At 39.9% G+C, this 15,855-nt stretch overlaps 1 protein-coding gene across 2 annotated transcripts; it reads left to right on the top strand.

The window, feature by feature from the left end:
- Nucleotides 1-2,624: 2,624 nt before the first annotated feature.
- LOC104947657 (STAM-binding protein-like A) lies at nucleotides 2,625-9,787 on the top strand. 2 transcript variants are annotated; one of them, XM_010773714.1, is made up of 7 exons: nucleotides 2,625-2,791; nucleotides 4,889-5,113; nucleotides 6,457-6,532; nucleotides 6,624-6,719; nucleotides 8,335-8,734; nucleotides 8,935-9,059; nucleotides 9,557-9,787. In XM_010773714.1, the coding sequence occupies exons 2-7, from the start codon at nucleotides 4,911-4,913 to the stop codon at nucleotides 9,770-9,772; spliced, it is 1,116 nt and encodes a 371-aa protein (XP_010772016.1). In that variant the 5' UTR covers nucleotides 2,625-2,791; nucleotides 4,889-4,910; the 3' UTR covers nucleotides 9,773-9,787. The 2 variants fall into 2 exon arrangements, with proteins under 2 accessions (XP_010772016.1, XP_010772017.1); XM_010773715.1 differs by lacking the exon at nucleotides 2,625-2,791 and adding an exon at nucleotides 2,800-2,962.
- Nucleotides 9,788-15,855: the final 6,068 nt, after the last annotated feature.

The raw sequence follows: 15,855 nt of genomic DNA, 5'->3' as shown, positions 1-15,855 counted from the left end.
ATCGTTATTGCACATATTACAGGTACCGAGACAACGAAATGCAGTTTAGCTTCTAACCAGGAGTGCAAAAAGCAGTAAAGTGAAAAGTAATGCACACAATCTACAGAATAAAATATCGAATTAATTGAATGATGAATAAACAGTGAGGAGGGGTACAGTGTGAATACACTAGATACACACAGCAGCCTGTGAGCAGTTTGAACAGTGTGTATGAATATCCGAAGATATATAAAGCATGAAAGCGGTAAGCAGTGCAAATATAGTATAAAATATATAGATATTAATTTCATGATGATAAACATTGTGGAACAATGATGGGAAAAGGTGAATGGAAGTGGCGACGTAAAACTGACACAAAACAACAAACTACTTTTGCCGAGCCAATTGGAGAGTTTCATCAGCAGCACGGGGTAAAAACCACCAATGAGCACTCAGCTCGAGATACCAGCGAGTCGTCTCCCATCAAGCATTGAGCAGCCCGTGGAGAGAAACTGCGCCGCCTCGCCGCGCCTCGCTCTCAAGTCTGCGGGTATCTTTGTCCCGCGAGATTTCAACGTCTCATGTAGGCGAGTCTCCAGAGCAAGTCGGACAAAATGACTAACCATCATGCAACGCACTAGCAAGACGGCGATCGCAATGGCGCAGGTCTGCGTCGGTCTCGCTCGTCTCAAACAAGCCTGTCATGGCGTTCGTTCCAGTGCACCCCGACAGGACTAAGCAAGCACTACATTAAGATTAAACAAACTTATTTCTCATGTGTATCAAACTGCCCGATTTGATATATTTTTATCAGATGTGTGTAAATTATTGTTCATGGTAATTCTCACACACGGAATAATCGTGTGTGTGTGAGTGTGAGAGAGAGAGAAAGAAACGTAGCAGCCTCGATCTCTATTCAGCGGTTCTAATAAAGGTAAACACAGTGAAGGCGGCGCGTAAAAGGCACAGCTCTCTGCGGCAGATTTTCGAATCCAGTGCTTAAACAAATAGCTCAACACCTCTGGCCGAAATGTCCCTAAAATGAAGTCGGAGCTTGAAATATATCTAATATAATGTATGCACTGCCATCTCCCCACGCTCCACAGTCCACTTCCTACATGGCAAACGAGAAACGAGAAAGTATATCGTGCGAACGACTTTTTTTCTTTTTCTCCATGAACCTTTACGGGCTCAGTACTTTTTATGCCGCTGCAACGCAAACATTTCCCAAATTGGGATCAATAAAGTACTATCGTATCTCTTATCTTACCGTATAACACGAGTCCAGACTCTCCTTCGGACAACATCTGTCGGGAAACGATAGAACGAGCAAGTTCCATGCGAAGACTTGTGGCTGCAACCCGGAGCAAAGCAACAAACCATTGCGTAGCAATATTAGCTAATCGCTAGCTAACAATCACTGCTGATGTATTTAATGTCGTCGAACAACACGTGATCCGTCTCTTACATGTGTGTTAACCACAGACTTTATCTCGAGCTATTTGTATTTTCCAAAAACATGTTCCAAAAACTGTTGACTCTGAGACGAGGGAACCGGAAGTGGTAAAATACTAACTCACTTCCGGGTTTTATGACTCGTCGTCACTGATGAACTGGATACAGCGTGGGAGGCGGGGCCTCGTTCATTCCTATGAGAGTTGCTCATTGGCGCATGAAGACAAAATGGCCCAACTTTTGAGAGCGCGAAACGTCCGTTCTTATTGTGCATCCATGGGTAAAGGTAAAACTCATAGTACTGAACACGTCACATGAACGTTGCTGGGCGGCGCGGTCCCGTGGGTTGGATCCGCGTTCATAATGCCGAGGAAAATGACTCAGAATAACGTTATTAGCACATTTTACAACTTGAGGACCGAATGTTTTTAATAAGGGCTATACAAATGTTCATACTGGGTAGTTTAAAAAAAAAATTATCCAACGATTTACAGACGTCTCTTTCCCAATGTTAGTCAATGGGGAAAAGTCTTTCCAGGCCCAGCGACTGATACGGAAGTATAGTACCGCCGTTTGGCCACAACGAATATTTTCCTCAGAATCCGGCGCACTTCCTGTGTGCTTGACTGCACCACTAAAGAAGGCAATACAAAATTACTGTGTATTTATTTATACTACAAAAAAAACACAAACAACATTGACCTAATTCTCTCTTTGGATTAATAGTTTTACTGCATGTTAAAGAACGTAATGGGATTTTAAAAAGTACATTTGAATTTGGAAACGAAATGTGCGCAGTGATTACGCATTACCCCGCCGGAGCCGCTGTCAGTCGTACACACTGCGCGACGTGCAACAAAGGATATTTTGCTCATTTTCTCTTGATTATATTTAAAGAATTCTGACATCAAATGAAACTAAAGAAGCCAAACCAAAGAAAACACATGTTAGACGTCCCAGCAAAGGGCAGGAATTATACTCGATCCGTGCTCTTAAAAAACGGAGGGTCTACTTTCTTTTGGCTTTTTTGGCTAATTGCAAGCCCATAGAGTCCAATTGTGAACCAGGAAAGACAATACATTGCAGAAATCTTCAGGCTATAACTTCTAAATGGTATCATGTAGTTACACACAACCGTACAGCAGGTGGCGGCATGCACTTGTAACGATGAAGTGTAGTCCGCTAGTAAAACCACAGAAGAAGTAGAAGGAAGTTGTTTTGATTGCGGAAGTACAGCAATAGAAGTAGGCGCTGCCGCAGCCCACTGAAGTTATTTTCTCTTGAGAGGAATACATCAATTGAATTTTGATTGAGGTGTATGTAGGTCTCTTTGAGCTTCCATTCACAGCTCGATCAGGTAAGAATGAAGCTGCGCAGCGGTGGTTAAGATAACTATTTTAAACTGGAACTGTGCTTTGCTAATTTAGCTTGGCTAACGCGACGTCGCTGAGAAACACCTCAGTGACAGGGCTAGCTAGATATCAACAGCAGTGGAGGGTGAAACATATCTGTATGACTCCTACAGCATGTGAGTAGACAAGGTTTCTAAGTAATGTGGAAGTCATGTTGTGTCATTCAAAAGGGCCTACCGTTTCTCATTGTGTCTCATCTCAAACTGACCCTTTAAAACGGATTCTGACACTAAATGAACTTGACATGATAAAAAAAAGAAACTATAGATGATAATGAAAACAGGAAGTATGGTGATAAGCTGTGGTTACATTCTGAAAGTATGTATGTCATTTACTTGAGTCAAAATATCAATACTACACTGTAAAAACACTACTACACTAGTCCTGCTTTCAAAAACATATTATAAGAGTAAATACCACATTAAAGTACACTTAACATGTCCATACATAAAGTTTAGACACTTATTTTTACTAGTAAAAGGGTCCCTATCATTTCTTCTATAATTCATCATGTTTTTGCATTAATATTACTGCTTCCTTAATGTTTATGTTGCATATTTTGTTGTAAAAGTTGAGCACATGAACTACTTTATACTGTTGGGTAGTTTAAATATACAGCAATGAATGGTACTCATCATCATATGTTTGTGTATTTTATAAAAATATTTTCATCACTCAAATTAACAGTGATACATTGACAGCCTCTGACTATTGTTCTTGTTATAGAACAGAGAGGTAGAATATGCTGGAAAAAAAATATTATTTTCTGTAGACTTCAAGGAAAGTATATACACTATTTGAAGTACCTCCACCTTTCCCTTTTTATTAGAGCCTCACCTCTTGATAACAACTTGTCCCTCCTGACTTCCTGTGTTTCTGTACCAGCTAGCCAAGATGTCACAATCAATACAAGCTACCTCACTATTATTAAGCATGCGGATGGAGCACCTCACATTTGATCAATACAGAGTAGAAAAGCCCAAGTCATGGACCCTCAATCCAGAGTCATTGCTTTATTTTCGAGATTTATTCAGCCAGTTGTGGCCAGAATACAGGGTGTGAAGAAAGGCCTCTTTGTTCTCGTTTATACAGCATATTGTTTCATCTTTCAAGGAAGGAAGCTTAAGACTTCAAATCATAACACCATAGCCATATTAAGTTTACAATATTTAAGAACCAAAATGACGGTATGTTTAATCCGATTTACAGATGTAAAATTGTGAATTATAATACATTTTATTTTATGTTGAAGTCAAATCCACTCTAAATATTGTGCATTAACTTCCAATTGAACATTAGTTAAATAATTTTAAAATGTAATTGATTAAACAGCTATAGAAGGAAATGGAATACAGCAAGTCAGATTTAACTAACCTGGTTAGCAGAATTAAGTTCAAAGCCTTTATAAAGGAGCCTTTTCCAGAAAACTGTCAAAATGCTGTGCATTGGGCACGGTGGCTGTCGCTGGAAGAAAATGTTTCCAAATCACACAGTGTTTGACATAAACTGCAAGGCAAATATAATGTTGTTTGCTGCAGCTGCTGAAAGGGTCGGTTTATATTATGGGTTTCCATATAGCTCAGTTGGTAGAGTTGGCCCATGTGCAGGGGCTTGGTCCCCATGGATGGAGACCATCTGCGGGGTGTCGTTCCCCCTTTCTTCACCTTTCAACACTGTCAGTGAAATAAAGGCACTGGTTTCCTAAAAAAAACAAGAACATCTCAATATTATTCCTTGAAAGAAATGTTATTGTGGTATTAAATGTAATTTTAGCTGAAAACTGAAACTACAGTATCTGCATGGAGCTAAGTATGCAGTAAGTCTGAAAGTATAAAACACATTTTCTTGTGATTCCGATGAAAATACATTTAGTTATGAAATTATTCAAATCTAGAAATCTTTTAAAGTAATGATTGAACCAATAATCACAATAATAAGAACAGGTGTGCAAAAACTTCTTGAATGTCAGTGTAGAAAGTTATCAGCTCAGTGTAAGTCGCTGGTTCCACTTGCTGTTTTACATGTTCTGTTATTCTTCCCAGTGTTGCAGGTTGAGCTGTCAGGATGGCGGACCACAACGACGTCAGTCTGCAGCCGGAGGAGCGAGTCCGCGCTCTCACCAAGAAGGGAAGCTCGGTGGAGGTGAATGACGACGTGCCCCCACGCCGCTACTTCCGCTCTGGCATGGAGATGATCCGCATGGCTAACATCTACGCAGAGGAAGGCAACATCGAGCATGCCTTCGTCCTTTTCAATAAATATATCACGTGAGTGTTTACAGCGATAAGGCTGTATCATTGTGTGTATAAGCTATTATTTGTTTGATTGTGTTTCATACACTAATTTCTTTATTTTTTTGTAGCCTTTATTTATACAGGTGTAAAATCTCATTGAGACACAAGGTCTCATTTTCAAGAGAGACCTGTCAGTGGTAACACTACCACACAAAGTTACAGACAGACAGGACACTAAACACATACTTATAGTATACATTTATACTTTGATCGTCATTGTAATGGATTTGTTGGTTTACAGAAATGAATACATTAGATGGTGTGGGTTAAAGTTGAAAAAAAACAAGCCGGGAGCACAGGACAGTTTAAACCAAGATCTTTCTCAATTCATTTAATTCACAATCAGACACTTAAAGGTGGGGTAGGTAATTTTGGAGAAACCAGCTCGAGTGCGCAAGACTTTGAAAATACACAGCCGGAGAAAATCTGCCACTTCCTTACAGAGCCCCTCCTCCAACACACACGAACACGCACATGACCAATGAGGGCATGAGATAAGTTTGTGCACAGATGGAAGGCTGACAGGCAGGTAGGCCATCATGCTTTTTACAGCGCCACGGCTTCCACAGATGAATTTTTGTTATGTATTTATTGTCAAAGAATTTCATGTATTCATTGCTGTTGGGATGTTAAGAGCATTCCATGGAATATAACAAAAAGTGTTTCTGAAGTGAATGACCTACCCCACCTTTAACAGGAAGTATTTATAAAATATATCACCATTATATCAGCATTTAGAATACGAAAGAGCTCATATATTATAAAGAAACATTTACAAGCTATAACATACCTGTCACTAACCAAATACCCCAAAACAAACTAATATAAAAGGGATACAAATTGTACAAATTAAATGCATTTAAAAAATAAAGTAAACAGCCATTTAGTAAAGTCAAGCTTTTTTTAAAAACAGACACTTTTAGGGACATTTTTATAGTGTTATCAATCTTATTCCTTACATGTGGACCTCCGCAAACCACACTGGGATAAGGTCACATAGTCTTTCATTAGGCGCGTTCACAACTCAGTACTTTTCCGATATAGTTCCGAAATGTTGCGTTCACAGTCACACCAAAAAAATCTAAAAAAGTATTGTGAAAGATATTAGAGACTTATGCTGTGAAAAAGAGGGTCAGTGGGAGTATTGATCTTGGAACATGATATGGCACAAATTAATTAAGTCTATAAATCAGTCATTTTTAGGAACTGCAGTCTCACTGTTCCTATTTTTAAATACTTTTGTATCGAATATTTAAAAAAGTATTATCAGTGCAGGCAAAATCACTAGTTAATAACAACAATTTGTTTTTACCCAGTCTCTTTATAGAAAAACTTCCCAAACATCGGGATTACAAAACCGCTAACATTCCTGAGAAGAAAGACACATTAAAGGTACTTGTATTGTTCATACCTTCCTTTATAAGACATTTGAACTGTTCTAAGGAAATGTTGAAGCAACACCTTGTTTTTCTTTCTTCCACAGAAACTAAAGGACGTTGCCTTTCCTCAAGCAGAAATCCTGAAAAAAGCTCTTTTGCGGAGATTTGAACAAGAGCATGAACAGTATCTTGTCAAAAAGGTAAACTTTCAAATGCTGACACACTGAAATGGATCTGTCTGTGATAGTCATTGCTGTTTTAATGAATGACTCACAAATAAAGATGAATTACCATCTCAAACATGTAATAAACACAAATATCTAAAGCTCATTTACAATACGACAAGCATTGTAAACTGATTTTACAATGGGTTGTGTAAACTTTTATTCGGGGGAAAGACTAATCTGCAGCGTCATTTCACCTTGTTATCAAAGGAAGCGTTTGTTCATTAACAGAATAAAAGGAGAGAATCAATGGCATCGACCTTGAATAGTCACATTTAATGATTCAGTGATCCAAAGAGATATTTAATGTATAATGCGTAACATTTTTGTATTAAGATGTCTAAAAATGACTAGATATATGTTATATATGTGGTTGTTTAGCTTTGTAAAAAAAGTTTCCAAACATTTAAAACCTGGAGAAATGTCATTTTAAGCTAAGTATTTGCCCATTTTATTTGCCTATTATGGCAACAGATTCTTCGAAATTATACCTTTGATCCAATTTAACCAATACACTTTCCAGTTCTTCGTGGTTATATGATATATATTTCAACCAGACGTTACTATATTAAGTTAACAGCAAAATAAGCCATGCAAAAACTGTTTTGGTGTTTTTTTAACCGGTTTAACTTATCTGTATGATTGTTTTTAAGAATATGAGAGCTCTCTGGATAAATAGGCTCCGAGTAAAAACATCCTGAACCTCTGGATCTTACAGGTCCCATGTCATGGCCATTTCTACTGATCATAATTCCATTGTTGAGGTCTACTAGAATAGATTTATATTGTTCAATGTTCCAAACTCACATTGGTTTCTCATACAGCATCTCTGTATAGTATGTGTATTCACTCTCTGTCCTAAACGGCTTGTTGGAGCTCCTGCCCCCCCCTCCCTGTGAGCCCAGTGGCCGTCTGCGAGACAGCGAAACCCAGCCCGAAACCAGCCCGAGCACACACACACACACCTGCAGCCTGGCTGGGAGTTTGTGCGTGTGCTCACACACAGACTCACAACGTCGCCGCGTCCCGCTGTCTCAGGGAGGAGAAATTGGCGGAGCTGCAGCTGAGAAAAGATTGAGTGTGAGGAACGTAACGGCTCCGCGGATTGGTCCATTTGGGTATGGTCACATCACAGTACCCAGGAAGAAAACAATGGAAAAAGACAAATCTCCAACGAGGCGTTCTGGGGCAGCATAGACACGTCTTTTCTTTGTTAGAGTTTTACTCGCTACAGGGTGTACTTTCAGGTTTTGTGACTGCAGACCGTTTACATGCAGTAAAAGCTACATAATACACAAGGGGATGGGTAATAACCAGAAAAGCATGACATGGGACCTTTAAGTTACCAGAAAAAAGTTATCATGAAGAATTCTTCATAGCGCAACTCCAATGAGTCTTGCTATTTCATGACGGCACAAAACTCTTTCCTTTGTTATTGTTCTGATCTAGAGACCCCTTTTGGCAAAGAATTACATATTGTCAGAATTAGCGAAGACCTCACATGAATTACAGTTCAACCAAACCTCTGTTGTAGAAGAGCAAAAGACCACCTGCTTTTTAACGTGCTTGAACATGTTTCCTATATGTTCAGAAAGCGGAGCAGGAGACGTTGGCGCAGGAACAGTCCAAGCAGCGAGCACTGGACGCCGAGCGGGAGCGCGTGGTGGAGATGCAGCGGCGGCAGCGGGAGCAGGAGCAGTTCAGTGCCTTCGAGGAGATGATCCGCCGCCAGGAGCTGGAGAAGGAGCGCCAGCGCGTGCTCTTGGAGTTCGCCCAGCCCGCCGCTCCTTCCCCCAACACGCCCCTCCTCCCAGGCATCAAGGGTCCCGCGGCGGTCTCCCCCAGCGCCCCTCAGAGCCAAGGGGACCTGTCTGGCGGCACCAACCACCAATACAACGGCCCCCCCGCCTACATCGGCCCACCTGCCCCCGCCCCGCCCACCTTTGACAGGGCGCTCAAGCCCGGGACTCTGGTCAGCCCGGGTAACAACAGTGAGTTCATATTTTGTTCTGAAAATAGGGGGTCTGGCTTGCAGAGGATTTAAATACCGCCCTACTCCTGCTTTAAAGTACTTAAACATCTGAGCTGATTTGTTTCCCCCTGGCCTTCTTCATTTCCTGCTTACACCATGCCTTGTCCCAGCACATCACATGAATCTAACTCTGTCTTTTCTGCTACATGGTTTTCGCAGATACAATGGTGGATGCCCTTCGGGAGTTGGCTGTTCCCGCGGAGCTGTGCCGGAGCTTTCTGAGGCTGGCCGAGGCCAACACGAGCCGAACTGTAGAAACCTGTGGCATCCTGTGTGGCAAACTGGTAAGACTGCTGGGACCAGCAGCACTGACTGCAATCTGTCACAGAAGCACAACAACTTGTATATGGTAGATGTTCATGAAATGTTTTCTCATTGTGTCTTTAAATAAGGAACTACAAGCAATTCCCTTTTCCCATGTTAAATACAAGGGAGGTTTTCTGTAATGGATATTTATCATGCTTTTAATGTGTAAAGAATGTAGATTTTGAAACGGAGACATCAGCTGACCTCCCACCCCAGAGGGAAACATAATGTAACACTCCCCTTACTGTCCCCATCTGCTCAGGCTTTAGTTTGAATGAATCATTTGCTGATCGGGTAAACTTAAAGCTCCTTATATTTTGTTACGATCATGCCTTCTTTTTTCAAATGGCAAACCTTTCAGCGCTCTGTTAATTGTGTCCTTATTTAGCTCTTTGGCAGGCAGTTGCACTGCTTAATTCAAAGGGTTGTAATAGAGTGACCGGGATGCTTTTTTTTAAATGTGTGTTTGCTGCAGACGAGAAACGCGTTTACCGTGACCCACGTCATCGTACCAAAGCAGACTGGTGGACCGGATTATTGTGACACAGAAAATGAGGAGGAGCTCTTCCTCATACAGGACCAGTACGATCTCATCACCCTGGGCTGGATTCATGTGAGCAAAGAACAAAGGACATTTCTAGAGGGACGAATAAACCCATTCTTACACTTGATCATCCCCCACATCATATAAAGAAGGAACATAATCAATGAAATCATTCTCATTAGAACTGAGCTTTGTGTTATGCAAAGTAACTAATATCAAACGCAGGTTGCAGCGTTGCAGTGAATTCTAAATAAAGTAGACTTAGAGCTCTGAGAATTTTGTGACTGAAAGAAATGTGGCACATTATAACATGGCATAGTATAACATTACATTACTTTACATTGCATTTAGCTGACGCTTTTATCCAATGTGACTTACAATAGGTGTGTCCGACCAAGAAGATACAACCTTGAAGAAAACAGAATCTAAGTACATCAGGTTTCATAGAGCCAAAACATTTCAAGTGCTACTCAACTAGCTTTAGATAAGCCAGTCCTTTGTTAGTATACAAGTGCTTTGTTAGTCATTTTATTGCTCGAAGTGGAGTCGAAAGAGATGAGTTTTTAGATTTTTACATCACAATCTGAAACTATAGGTATCGTCTTCTCCTTTTCTCTGTATTGAGTAATTTAACTTGGTTGGCGTCAGGAAGTAATAAACGAGCTCGCTTCATCAAAGTAAAAAGGAGATTTGTTTTACTTTGCATCTGTTTGCCTTTTAAAAAGAACGTGACCTTAATGTTGGCGCCCCCATCTGGCCTTCCAGTGTAATTGTTAAATATTGAAGCATCCTAAAAGATGCACCTTCTCTTCTCCCCAGATCTCAGTGTCCTGTGGACTTGCACCTTGTTGTGGGAGCAGAGTCTGATCAGCGGCTGTTTGTCCAGCAGAGCGGCTCTGGGGATGGAGGCTCTCTCTCTCTCAGTGAACTCCAGCAGCAGGTAGGAGCACAGCTGCTGCCACCTCACCTGCCCCGAACAGCTGATATCTACCTGGGAATTAAACAGTTAGACCTGCATTATGATCTGGAAGTCTTCCTAAATGATGTCTTTTTGATCAGTATAAGATATTTTTATACCTCACTGAAGAACCTCTCGACCCACGAGTCCTCAACATCTGGACCGACCACAGACCTCATAACCTCCCGAAACTTTTCTAACTTCATTCCCAGCTCTTCATTTCTTCCTCTGCTCCTCACGCTCCGTCCTTTCGGCCTCTCTTCATGTGTCTGTTCCTCAGCTTGTTGACGAGTAAATGCATTTCTCAGGAGCTGCAGGTGGTCGGGGGTCAGTTTCTCTGGAGGACTCACTCCACAGGCTGGATCACTGCGGCAAAATTATAATTTAAAGGTCAAATATTATTTGTCTGGATATCTTTTTTTAATGCATTACTTCTTATCAATGATGGGATGTAACAAATGACATCCACTCAATTATAGTTCACTATAATATACGTTATTTTTTAGACAGGATTCATAATAAATAATGAGTACTTTAAGTACAGGACATTCAAGGTAGGGTAGGTAAGAATGGAGAAACCAGCTCGAGTGCACTAGAATTTGAAAGTACGCAGCCGAAAGAAATCTGCCCCTTCCTTCAGACTTCCTTACAGAACCCCTCCTCCAACACACACGAACGCGCACATGACCAATGAGGGCACGAGATAAGTTTGTGCACGATGGAAGGCTGACAGGCAGGTAGGCCATCCAGTTATTTTAGCCGGCTAAAATGATTGGTTGTGCTTTTTACATATATTAATATATATTGAATATATGTTATATTCATTGCTATCGGGATGTTAAGACCATTCCATGGAATATAACAAAAAGTGTTTCTGAAGTGAATTACCTACGTAGCCCACCTTTAAAATATACAGGAAATAAGTATATTCCAACAAAATGCAGGACATTTTTTGTTTTACTGAAGTTAAATATCTAAGCACTTATTCTACCACGTCTTCATGTGTGTGCAGGTGTACAGTTGGTTAAACTAGTTAAAGTAAAGGCAAGGCAATTTTATTTATATAGCACTTTTCAGCACGTGGCGATTCAGAGTGCTTTACAGATTAAAAGCAAAAGACATTTAAGAACAAATACAGCATAAATACATTATTAAAAAGGCATTTAAAAACAGGCATAAAAAGCTAATGAAATAAAATAAATAAATAAACACAGCAGGTACAGAATACATGACTAAAAAGGCATACTGTAGTGTGAGTATGGGCAGCTCAATTAAAAGCAGCGGCAAATAGGTGCGTTTTTAATCTGGATTTAAAAATAGGAAGTGTTTCAGCGGACGTGCACGATTTGGGCTGTTTGTTCCAAATTGTTGGGGCATAATAACTAAAATCTGCTTTTCCATGTTTAGTGGTTATTCTCGGAACAGAGAGCTGACCCGACCCAAAAGACCTGAGACTCCTGGATGCTTCATAGTGATGGAGCAGGTCGTCTATATACCTCGGTCCTAAGCCATTTCGTGATTTAAAAACTGTATTTAAAATCAATTCTTTGGCAGACTGGAAGCCAGTGTAATGATCTCAGAACCGGAGTGATGTGATCCACTTCTCTGTCAGTGAGAACTCAAGCAGCAGCGTTCTGAATCAGCATATTTTTTAGTGAGCCCTGTGAATACACTATTGCAGTCTACTGAAAAATAAAAGCATGGACAAGTTTTTCTAAATCCTGTTGCGACATTAGTCTTTTAATCCTTGATATATTATTCAGGTACTAGTTGCAATAATAACTGTTGCAAATTCAGGTCTGAGTCCATCACTACAAGTAAAGCCTCACAAAAATGTTCCAAGTTCTTGTTAGTAAGTTATTAAGTTCATGTTAGTAGGTTTGACTTCTTGTTACTGTTATTAAATCAAGTCACTGACATCTGGTCTGTTACTGGCTCCCTGTACAAATGAATGCAGCACTGGAACAACACACTACTGATCAAAGATATATTTTGAATCACATTCTAAAGTCTTATATGAACCACACTAAACTGAAGCCTACAATGAGTAAAGAAATGTGTAAATTGAATATAAGGTGTTAATGAGTGCACTTGGTAAATGTTGCAAAATCTGGAATAATTAAGTTTGGGGAGATTTGTTTAAAAATGCAGAAGATCAAAGTGTCGTCGTCGTCGTCGTCGTCGCCCCCCCCCCCAGCAGCAGCTCCTGTGTGGCCCTGTTGCTCGGGGAGACGACTATACGCATTGTGAGGCTTTTTCCACGTCTACACTCTATACACACTCACTAATGCTAATGGAACCGTAAAACAATTAAGTAATAAAAGTGTATTAAGTTTGCTGAAAAGGAGTGTTAGAAGGCTGTTGAATCTGAATGAGTTGGTGAAGCTGTGTCTGAGTGGAGAAAATATGTGAATCCAAAACATATAAAATGGAAATGTTCAACTTTATAGAAGACTTCACTTAACTTGTTGTATGTTATGGAAGGATGGAGATTTCTTTTTAGCTTTGAGATCATAAAATGGTGGAAAGTTTGGACTTTAAGATATTTTTGATATTATTAAGATAACATATAGAAATGTTATAATATAATTGTGGAATATTACAGAGCCTATCAAATACAAAAAAGGTCAAACAGGCGTGTGTGTGTGTGGTTACAGGATAAAGACATTAAATAAACAGTGATCAGTTACATTTTCTAACATCATATAAATAAGAATAAGCCAAAGAAAACTCACCAAAACCTGCTGTGTGGCACTTCTGTCTCATAAAGCTTCCATGGATTTTTGTTTTTCCTCAAGGTGTCCATACTCCCTCTTCAAACTCTTCAAAGCTCCAGATACTGCTCCATCTTTTCCCGTTGAATTTAAGATCAAAATGTAATCTCAATGATCTCCAGAGTCAGATCCTGCAGCTCCCAGAAGTCCATGAGGCCGGTCTGAGATCCTCTCCATGCTCCGGGTCGTCTAAACCCCTCAGGGTCTTTGTTTCCATTCCTCCCTTTTGTCTTCTCAGGAAAACCTGATTTGCTCAAACAAAGCTTCTTGTTCTCCGGACAGGCGAGGAATGTCCAGATCGTCGGATCAATAAGCCGTCCGTCACAAGAGGCTGACCGCTGCGAGAGGAGAGTCAACACATCGCTGGTGAGAAGACCGAGGGGAGAAGAGAGTTTCGAAAATAACTGGAAGAGTCCGCTGGGGGCAACCGAGCCGCCAGACAAGCCCTCAGTGGAGTAATCATTTAGAGAAGCAAAGTTAGTCAGTACCCAGGGGGGTTATACTTGTAGCAAGGACACAGAAGCTGTTCTAAAATGATAATGTCTTTGCACAGATCGTGTATCCACTATATGTTCTGTGAGAATATATTAAGAGTAAAGGGGGGACACAACAGAGGAATAGTGTTAAATATTCTTCAGTTCATTACTTACATAAGGGCTTTCTTTTTTTGTAACGCAAGTTTTCTAAAAATGTAAGTTTGAATATGCAAAGGGGGCTTTATCCTTCTGAATATTGGTGAACTTGCATACTTTTTCAAAACAAAACATCTGAAAATTGGTTAAGGCACGGTTCAAAAGGTTTGTCTCATTTTGTTGACCTAATAAAGTAAATGCTTTTTACTGATCGAACACTTTGAAAGCCATTTAAAAAGTACATTTTCACCCTTTTTTAAGCAATATATTACTTATAAATCAGGCCAAGAATGATTTATGAACATATGCAAATAAATCAGAACAAAATATAACTTTTGGTGAATTAAGAAATAAATCTGCGGATGCAAATAGTCAAATAAACACCTTATTGTGTACGTTTTGTGTATTATTTCCATAAGTCTGATATAAAATATATCATAAAGGCAAAATAGACCAAACTCAAAATGAACCAGAGCATATTTGCCTGTAGTGTTTCATTAAAAGCAGTGATCAATGATTGTCTGTCATGTTGTTAGCGCCTCACAGACTTCTATAACTAATGTGTTTTATTTGTTGCCAGGCAACCCACTGCGCTTCTTCTCCCCACTTCAATGAGCAGGAGCTGGAGTGGCCTCCCAGTAACTTTAATGAAGAGACCAAAGTCCCAGTGGAGTCTCAACTCTGCTGGGCAGGTCTTTGTATCGGCTCTAATATTAGACCCACACACACCTGCAGTAGGAGGGACTGTAACTGCCTCAAATAGCTATTTAATTTATCCGCTGTAAGAGGCAATGACCAGTAATGGATAGCAGAAAATAATGCCACAGTAATCAAATAAAAAATCTGGTTTTTTGTTTTTTTTGCCAAACACATGAAAAATATACAAATTGAGTATATATGTGATAGATTACAAAAAGAACAATAACAAAAGGTGTACATTAGACTACACAAAATAACTGGTTGACTGGGAACAAAGGTAGGTGAGCAAAAGTTAATAGGAAAATAATTTTGAACACATCAGCATTCATTTAAATATGGTGATAGTAAGCTGAAATATATTTTTATCATTTTCATTTCAAGATTGATAAAAGCAGAAGTCCAGCCACTATAATCACCAACATGTATTAAACGTAAAACATAAACAAATCCCTGCATTTTTTCTATACTGCCAATTAGTACATTTCTCCGACAACTATTTTGATATGACATATTAAAAGAAAGGCAACAGATGGCTTGAGAAGAACCAATGATATAAAGCAATTAAGGGTAATATTAGCTCATATTCCAGGAGACAATGCATCTGTGGATAGGTAGAAATACGTCACTGCTAATGCACTGCATTTCACAACTTTTAGTTTCTAGATTTTCTTTTGTTCCACCAAATCCCTTGCACTAGCGATAAGATATTGTCAAGTCTGGTAAACGTCAAATACACGTGATAGTACGTGTCACAGCCACTAGATGGGGCCACAGCAAACATATTTAAACATGCTGAGGCATCAATAAATAGTGCTGGATTTCTTTGAGTGCAAATTACAATACCGAGTACATCAGACGACATTAACCCCCCTAAAAATAAACAGCAGTATTTTCAGCTGCTGGAATTTATTTGATGTGCTCCTCATCTAGTAGGCTATGTTTTTAAAGTCCATAATATAGAACTTTTCAAAATGTAGATCCTTATTTATATAATCTGTTGATTTTAAAGCAATCAGATATATCTAGTAAACGTTCATTGTGTGTTAGTGTGTGCCTTCTCCTCTCGGCTGCACGGGGGCAGCAGCAGCTCTCCAGCCTCCCTCAGTCTCCCTCGGTTTAATTCCTCCCCCGTGACCCGCCCTTATTTCCCCTTGCTCTCAGACTTGG

This window comes from Notothenia coriiceps, unplaced genomic scaffold (assembly GCF_000735185.1).
Source record: "Notothenia coriiceps isolate Sejong01 unplaced genomic scaffold, NC01 NC01_scaffold00012899, whole genome shotgun sequence".
NCBI lineage: Eukaryota > Metazoa > Chordata > Actinopteri > Perciformes > Nototheniidae > Notothenia > Notothenia coriiceps.
This window is presented reverse-complemented; position numbering and strand designations above follow the sequence as displayed.